Consider the following 8231-nt stretch of genomic DNA (forward strand, 5'->3'; position numbering starts at 1 on the left):
GACACTTTTGTGAGTACTTGGTATTGGTACTTGAACTTGAACGCAAGTCATGTGCCACAGGAAAAAAATAACAGAAATTTTGTAAGTTAGAACCATTGTGTTATAGTTTATTTCCTCTTGAACAACATACCCACCAATGGGAAAGTAAATAGTGAAACCAGTATAAATCAGATACTGCTGTAGAGGGCAGGTGAGTGCCTTCATAAGCATTCATAGCTACTGAAGAGTATGTTTGGTTTGACAGTCTTTCTTCATACTTCAAGGTCAACGTTTCAGTTACTGAGCATTGGGATTATAAACATGAACCACTTTGCCCAGTTCTTGTTTGTTTTTTGGACAAATAGCAGATTCCATGTTGAATGGGTAAGGGTTCCTGGGTAGGTTGCCCATTGTTATGGCTTCATGATTGTGCTGATGAATTTCCTGGAAGTGCTATACAAACATTCGGGCAAGCCTGGTGGTCCTTTTCTTGCTGCATCTGATTTTTTACAAGGCATTTTAAATTGCCACCTGACCAGAATCCAGGCCATTGGGGGAAGGACTAGGTTGTGTAGAAGGAACATTCCCATTGTGGGTACCTTTTTCTGGAGCTTCTGGAACAGTATCTTGAGTGGCAGCAGCCTTGTAGGTCACCTTGGTTTCATCTGTGAAGGTAAGATGGAGACTGAGTAATAATGCGGAGGTTTATAAGAATGGCTGCTATAGCCGGGCGGTGGTGGCGCACACCTTTAATCCCAGCACTCGGGAGGCAGAGGCAGGCGGATCTCTGTGAGTTCGAGACCAGCCTGGTCTACAAGAGCTAGTTCCAGGACAGGCTCCAAAACCACAGAGAAACCCTGTCTCGAAAAACAAAAAAAAAAAAAAAAAAAAAAAAATGGCTGCTATAGGCCTGTAGTTGATGCTTGGCTTCCATTGGAGGAAAGGTTAGACTGGGTGGCCTTGTTGGGGGTGTGTCAGTGGGGGTGGGCTGTTGAGATTTCAAAAGCCTTAATGCGGCACCATTTCTGGTTAGCCTTTCTCAGCCTGTTTGTGGTTCAAGATGTAAGGTGTCAGTCTCTGCTCCAGTGCAATGCCTGCTGCCATGTTGCCTGCCATGATGATCGTGAACTCTTTGAAACTGACCTCCTGTAAACGCTTCTATAAGTTGCCTTTGCCTGGTGTCTAGTATCGTAGTAATAGAAAAGTAAGGCAAACACAAAACTTACTCAGCTACAGTTTTGGTACTGGGATTTTCAAAATTGGCCTTTTTAAGTAAGGTCTTAATTGAAAATCCATAGAGTATCACACTGAAGGCTATTACAGGTCTTCTGGAACCGTCCCTGGAATCTGTTGGCTCTAGAGGCGCCATTATACTACATATTGAAAGGGTAACTACTGGGTAGTGAATGACTGAGTTGTTTAGATGAGACTCAGACTTAGGCTTTTTCTTCCCCCAGCTGGTTTAGAGCTAAGGCAAGGTTTTAGTGTCCTGTAGTGTACTCTTGGCTTTCCTTTTTGGCTTCTTGATAACCAGGATTACATCTTAATTGCCAAGGGAAGGTTGGTGTTTGCTAGTTGAGTAATGGGACTTCCAGGCAGAGTTTTCTGTATGTGTTGAGGTACAAACCACAGCTTCTGGGTTCTAGGAAGAATCTCCTCAGCCTTGGTTTTACTGGCAATACGATGCAGAAGAAATTGGGTGATTAGGCAAAATGTTAGGAAATACATGTTACAAAGTATGTTGAGCTTTTTGCTTAGAAGATTGATAAGGGGTCTGGGGGTGTGACTTGGGAATGCTTTCCTAGCATGTCAAGTCCTGAGTTTGATTTCCACTACTGATGACAAGTCTGGACATGGTACATAATGTGTCATTTGATGATCACTTGGAGAATCTCCAGTTTGAGGCTAACCTGAGCTACAGAAAACAAGGTCAAGGGTCTTTGCTTTGACATATGAACTACTCCAGTGCTCAGTACCACAAAAACAATGGTTAGAGGATTCGGATGGCAAGGACTCTTAGCAGGTAAAGGTGATCACTGCTAAGCTTTCTGACTACATGGGTCTCTGTGCATGCAAACATGTTGTAAACAAGTACTTTCAAAAGACCGATTTGTTTATATGTATATGGCTATTTCGATGTATGTCTTTGCACCGAAAGAGTTGATTTTTCTCAACTACTGAGTACTATTGGTGGAAATGACCCTTTTAAAGTCTTAATACTCGGTGCTACCCTGGTTTCCTGCTGAACCCTGGTAGCTCAGGTCCAATGTGGCAGTACTCACCCTCGGGAGGCTTGCATTTCTCATAGCACCGAAAGATAATAATGAAGAGAAATCCTTCTGCAAGTTGGAAAATCATATACAGAAGAGGAAAGAAGAAAAGTGGTCCAATGACTTCAGGGGGAAAGGTCACGTTGAGGATGGTGGAACAGAGTTGAACGTTTTGGAATCCTGTTTCCATGCTGATGGTGCGGCTACAGCTGCGAGGGAGGGAAAAATTACTTAACAGGCATTTGGCAGCTGCTGTGTCTGCCCTTCCTGTTTGTGAGCCATTAGACCTAAGCACTAAGCATAGGAAGATGGGAGGAAACGGGCGGTTTGTTGATGTTGAATTGCTTGGGAATTTTGTTTGGTCCTCTTTTATAGAACTAAGTTAAAACTTGAAAGGGAAGCCGGGCGGCGTTGGTGGTGGTGGTGGTGCACACCTTTAATCCCAGCACTCGGGAGGCAGAGGCAGGCGGATCTCTGTGGGTTCGAGACCAGCCTGGTCTACAGAGCTAGTTCCAGGACAGGCTCCAAAGCCACAGAGAAACCCTGTCTCGGAAAAAAAAAAAAAAAAAAAACAAAAAAAAAAAAAAAAAAACCCCAAAACTTGAAAGGGACTGGCAGATAATTGAACCTGGGAGCCAGTATCACTCATTAGTTTATTATGTTAGTCTTACATGATGACAGTTGCACACTTTTGCCTATAGACAGCAGGAGATTGTTACATAGCTCTAGCTCCAGAACTTGTCATTAAGAGCAAATGTCAGCCCCACTGTGTATCTTTGAAAGTTTTTCTTTCCTAATTTTGCCTTTCATTTTGTGGATGTTTAAATTTAATGAATACATATTCCAAGTGTGTTAATTTACTAGCTTTAGTGCATTTTGAGAGGACTGAGATGACCTTTGTGATCTGGAGCTCCCAGAACTAGTAATACTGCAGCACTGTGGTCATAGGGAGGCCGCCTTTTGCCTTGTGTGGAATATGCACAGTAATTTGGTCTTTATCAACAAGTTTGTAATGGTTTTGTGTGTGTTTAGAAACGAGTTCCTCGCTGGGTGGTGGTGTTGCACACCTTTAATCCCAGCACTCAGGAGGCAGAGGCAGGTGGATCTCTGTGAGTTTGAGTCCAGCCTGGTCTACAAGAGCTAGTTCCAGGACAGGCTCCAAAGCTACAGAGAAACTTGTCTCGAAAAACCAAAAAAAAAAAGGGGGGGGGGATTGTAAGGCAGTGGTTCTTAACTTGGGGGTTGAAATGACTCTTTCACAGAGGTCACCTAACACCATTGGAAAACAGACTTATGAAGTAGCAATGAGGTAATGTTATAATTGGTTGTCACCACATGAGGTGGTGTGTTAAAGGGTCGCAGCATTATTAGGAAGGTTAAGAACCACTGTGTTTTAAACTCAACAAAAGTTTATTTAGGGTAACGGGCCTCTGGTGTTCCCAAAGACCCTCAGGTTGATGACTGTATTTGTGAGTTGGGTTGCACTGTAAAGACCTGAGTTTTGGAGTACCACTTAGCATATAACTTCCATCCTGTATTTCTTGTCAGAAGAGCAAGAAGAGTGGGCAGGGAGGAATATTAGCAGCGGCATTGAAGCTACCCCAGTGCCATCAGTTGCAAGGCAGCTCCAGGAAGCACTATCTCGACAGTGAGAGAGCAGGCTTTGCTGTTCAACCCCCACCCCCAGTATTTCAGTTGGTGCCTTTGACCATATACCAGGAAATGCTCAGCCCTTAAAGGCCCTGAGGAAAATGGAGCTTCAGGAACCTACCGTGGATTGAGCTGGAAGAGGGCAGAGAGGATATAGCCCAGAAGGAAGCCAGCGAAAGGCATCAGGGAAGAGGTGGCCAGCAGTGGTGGTGTCATGGCGAACACAATGCTGTTGCCCACATTGATGACAGACAGGACGGTGACAGCCACACTGAGGCAGAAAGTGATGATCAGCCCTCCCTGGATATGGGGACAAGAAGAAACTTAGAAGGATGGGAGACGGGAGTTGGTACCAGAGGTCATTTTTATTATAACAGGAAAGATAATCTTTACCTCCCATTTTTTTTTTTTGGTTTCTTATGTAAATATAAACATTTTGCTAGTGTTTTTATGACTAAACATCAGCCAAGCATAGTCAGTTGCTTTTGACATAGCCCAGACTGCTGGGAAATTTTCAGTGATCTTCCGTGGAGGGATGAGATTTCCTGGTCCTATGAAGCTGATATTTATAAATGACATTTCCAGTCTGTAAACATTCGCATAAGACCCCCTAAAAACACTTTGGAGCTTTTCTCAGTCTACATTATAGGGAGGGACTTCATTGTTTAGGGTAGCAGTTCTCAACTTATGGGTTGTACTCTTTGTGTGTGTGTGTGGGGGGGGGGTTAAATGTGCTTTTCACAGGGGTTGCCTAAGGCCATTAGAAAACAAATGATACTTTTTTAAAAATTAACTAGCTATGAACAAGCAACAAAAATAATTTACTGGTTGTGGTTTACCACAGCTTGAAGTATTAAAGGTTACAGCATCAAGAAAGTTGAGAACCACTATTTCAGGGTGAGCTGGACTCTACAGCACTGTGAATCATTAATAGGAAGGTTCTGGTGAAATGACTGCTCAGGGTTTTCATTGCGAAACATAAGGATGTACGTTTTCTTCAGTGCTTTTTGCAGCATGCTCCAAAATGGCAAAAATGTGTAAATTTGTGCCTTTCTCATTTAAATAAATAGCAAAAAATTACTGATTATCAACTATATGCTCAGCTTGACTCTAGTGTCTATTCTTGTGTGTGACGTTTACTTGTTCTTTGGAGACAGGGTCTTGGCCTTGTGCTCCTAGCTGGCCATCTAGAACTGTTGTGTACATCTAGAACAGAGGCTGAGAAGGTTGGAGGGTATGGGTAACTTGACCAGTTTCTCATTCTTCTAAGGGTAAGCAATGATGGGTGCCCTGTCTGTGTACAGTGTTTCTGTGAAATGCTGGAAGTGTTTGTTTTCTCTTGGTCTCGTAGCTAAAGTTAGCCAAGTTTGCCCTGTTAACCTCTGTTCTCTAGTTGGCCTCTCTCCAGGCTTTTGTAAATCCTAGGCTGTGTGTCTGGCTCAATCCCCATTCAGGCCTTAAAAGCAGTCTTAAAAGACCACCAGGTTTGTTTGCTTGCTGTTTTTGGACTCTTATTTTGCATGTTACTTTACCTTCAAATATGACAAACTGAAGACAGCAAGCCCTCAGTGTATGACATCAAAGAGGGATAAATTTAACTATACTATAATTAATGTATACTGTGTTCACTTTCTCTTGATGCTTCAAAAGTATTTGTTCCTATTACAATCCCATGAGATACTATAGAATAGAGTTTATTTTACTTGTGTAAGGAAAACCTGATGTGTGTGATCTTCACCCACCTCCCACATGTCTTTTGATTAAAGGCAGATCCCTGGGGTGACGCCACTAGGAAGTACTGTGGGCCTCTCTGCTCATCTTGGGATGTGAGTGCCCATCTGACATGAGTTGATGCTGTGATGAACTGCTGTTGCCAAGTGACCCAGCATCCAACCAGAGCACCTAGTGAGCGAGTCAAAGAAGAAAGCTCTCCTAAGTAGCCTGTGGTGGTAATGGCTCAGTCACAATGCTTTATTTAAGCAGGGCCCTGAGTTTTCTTACCTTGATGATGTAGGGAACATATTGTGGCTTTTTGGTTTTGAGGAAGATTCCTATGCTACAAGGAATGAGAACCATGACCAGCGATATCATAATGCCTTTGTAGGGCACCTTGTTCTTAAGATCCCCATCATAGATCCCTTTGGTGTAGATGTACAAGAGGAGAGGCATCATGCCCAAGGCAGTGAAGGAGGAGCAGGTGGTCATCACAATGCTGAGTGGAAGATAACAGGGAGAACAAAGAAAAACCAATTAGATGTTTGAGTACCTTCTGTATGCCAGACACTGTTGGGCTGCATACCTTATCCCATTTTCTTGGCCAGCAAACATGCAGCCTTTTTTTTTTCCCCCAAAAGAGTTTTGACTTAAATTGCACATAGTAACTGTTAGAATAGAAAGCAGACCCCTTGTGCTTTATTGAAGAAGATGCCATTTCAATTTAAATAAAACTATTTTTTTTTTTTGATTGGTGATTGATGTTGGGGGACCCATCTCACTGTGCATGTCATCCCTGGGCAGGTGGTCATGAGCAAGGCATGAGGAATAACTTCGGAAACAGCATCCCTCCATGGTCTTTGCTTAAGAAAATGGACTGATAGAAAAGACAGCCACGTTGATTGACCAATACGATAGAGTTTGGATAAAAGCCCAACCATGTTTGACTAATAAGAGGTGGTACTAAATAGTATTGGGAGAAAAAAAATGAATGGTTCTAAAAATATTCACATGGAAATGTAAGACATTAGCAAGTTCCAGGACAGCGAGAGCTATTATAAAACAACAAAACAATTCCATGTGAATTTTTTTTCACTGTTTTTGTTGTTGTTTTGTTTTTTTTGAGACATGGTTTCACTGTAGCTTAGGAGCCTGTCCTGGAACTAGCTCTTGTAGACCAGGTTGGCCTCGAACTCACAGATATCCTCCTGCCTCAGCCTCCCAAGTGCTGGGATTAAACCTGTGTGCTATTGCCCGGCTGAAAGCTAATTCTCTTTTTTTTTTAACCACCTAGTAGCTGTGTAAAGGTAATTTTTTTTAAAAGAAAGCATAGGACATATTAAACCTCTGACTAGTCAAGACAAAGCAGTATAAAGTTCAACATATACTTGTAAGTCCCACGCTCTGAGGAGATAACATTCAAATCACTTTGCAAATCAGTAAAGTTCTTTGAGAACAACCCCGTAGAAGCACAGCCCATCCCATTTCCAGATGAGGACACCCAAGTGACTAGTTAGCCCGGAAAAGGTGCTAGGCCTCGAATGACATCCATTGGAAATGTGGTTTGCTACAACTGACCGATTGGCAAAAATGACAAAGCCCGGCGATTGCAAATAAAAAGATGCGGAAAACAATTCCTATGTGTGAAGTCGAACAACTGGGAGCTTCCTTGCTGACGTGGGAATCCCATGATTTCCAATTCCTGCTTTTCCTATCCATACTTTGACCTGGGAAAAAAGAGACCCATGCACAGGGCTGTCTATAGAAGCAGGCCGTGGAGTCAGGAATGTGTCCCAAAAGGTAAGCACAGCAAACCACACGACAGTTCAAATACACACAGTAGGTATTCTACTGACAAGCCTAACTGCTGGCTAGTTTTTGTGTTAACTTGACACAAAGTAGTGTCATCTGGGAAGAAGGAATCTTGATTGGAGAAAATGTCTCCATAGAATTAATTGGCTCGTTGATAAGCCTGTAGGACATTTGTCTTGATTGAGGATGGGGGGGGAAGGGCCCAGCTCACTGTGTGGTGCCCCCTGTGGGCTGGTGGTGCTGGGTGCTGTCAGAAAGCAGGCTGAGGAATCCATGAGGAGCAAGCCAGTGAACGGCTCTGCTCTGGGCTGTGCATCAGCCTCCTGTCTTGAATTCCTGCCCTGACTTCCCTGGATGATGAACTAGCTGTAAGGTAAAATAAACCCCTTTCTCTCCATGTTGCTTTTGGTCAGGAAGCTAAGGCACTGGCTCTCAGAGCAAATTGCCAAATATATGATCCAACTATAATACCAAATTGAAAACATGCAAATACAGTAGATTATCTGTAATAGTTTGAAAATATCTTGTATGTATAGTGATAGTTTTTAAAGAGAACTGGGGGGGGGGGCGGCGAGACATGGTCAGGGGTTAAGAACACTAATTGCTCTTCCAGAGGTGATGAGTTCAATTCCCAGCAACCACCTATAATGGGGTCTGATGCCCTCTTCTGGTGTGTTTGAAATACAAAGCACTCTTGTACATAAAATACATAAACCTTTAATCCCAGCACTCGGGAGGCAGAGGCAGGCGGATCTCTGTGAGTTCGAGACCAGCCTGGTCTACAAGAGCTAGTTCCAGGACAGGCTC

The 8231-nt window shown here is 43.2% G+C and overlaps 1 protein-coding gene across 1 annotated transcript in view; it reads right to left on the reverse strand.

Annotated features, from left to right (window-relative positions):
- The window catches only part of Slc10a1 (solute carrier family 10 member 1), a 13687-nt gene continuing 5456 nt past the window's right edge, over nt 1-8231 (reverse strand). Inside the window, exons 2-5 of the mRNA XM_005343279.3 lie at nt 5901-6111; nt 4021-4199; nt 2262-2458; nt 1-644 (exon numbers count right to left, since the gene is read on the reverse strand). Coding sequence (XP_005343336.1) covers nt 499-644; nt 2262-2458; nt 4021-4199; nt 5901-6111 — 733 coding nt within the window. The 3' untranslated portion in view covers nt 1-498. The remainder of the gene's footprint in view (nt 645-2261; nt 2459-4020; nt 4200-5900; nt 6112-8231) is intronic.

Source organism: Microtus ochrogaster, chromosome 1 (assembly GCF_000317375.1).
Source record: "Microtus ochrogaster isolate Prairie Vole_2 chromosome 1, MicOch1.0, whole genome shotgun sequence".
Classification (NCBI taxonomy): Eukaryota; Metazoa; Chordata; class Mammalia; order Rodentia; family Cricetidae; genus Microtus; species Microtus ochrogaster.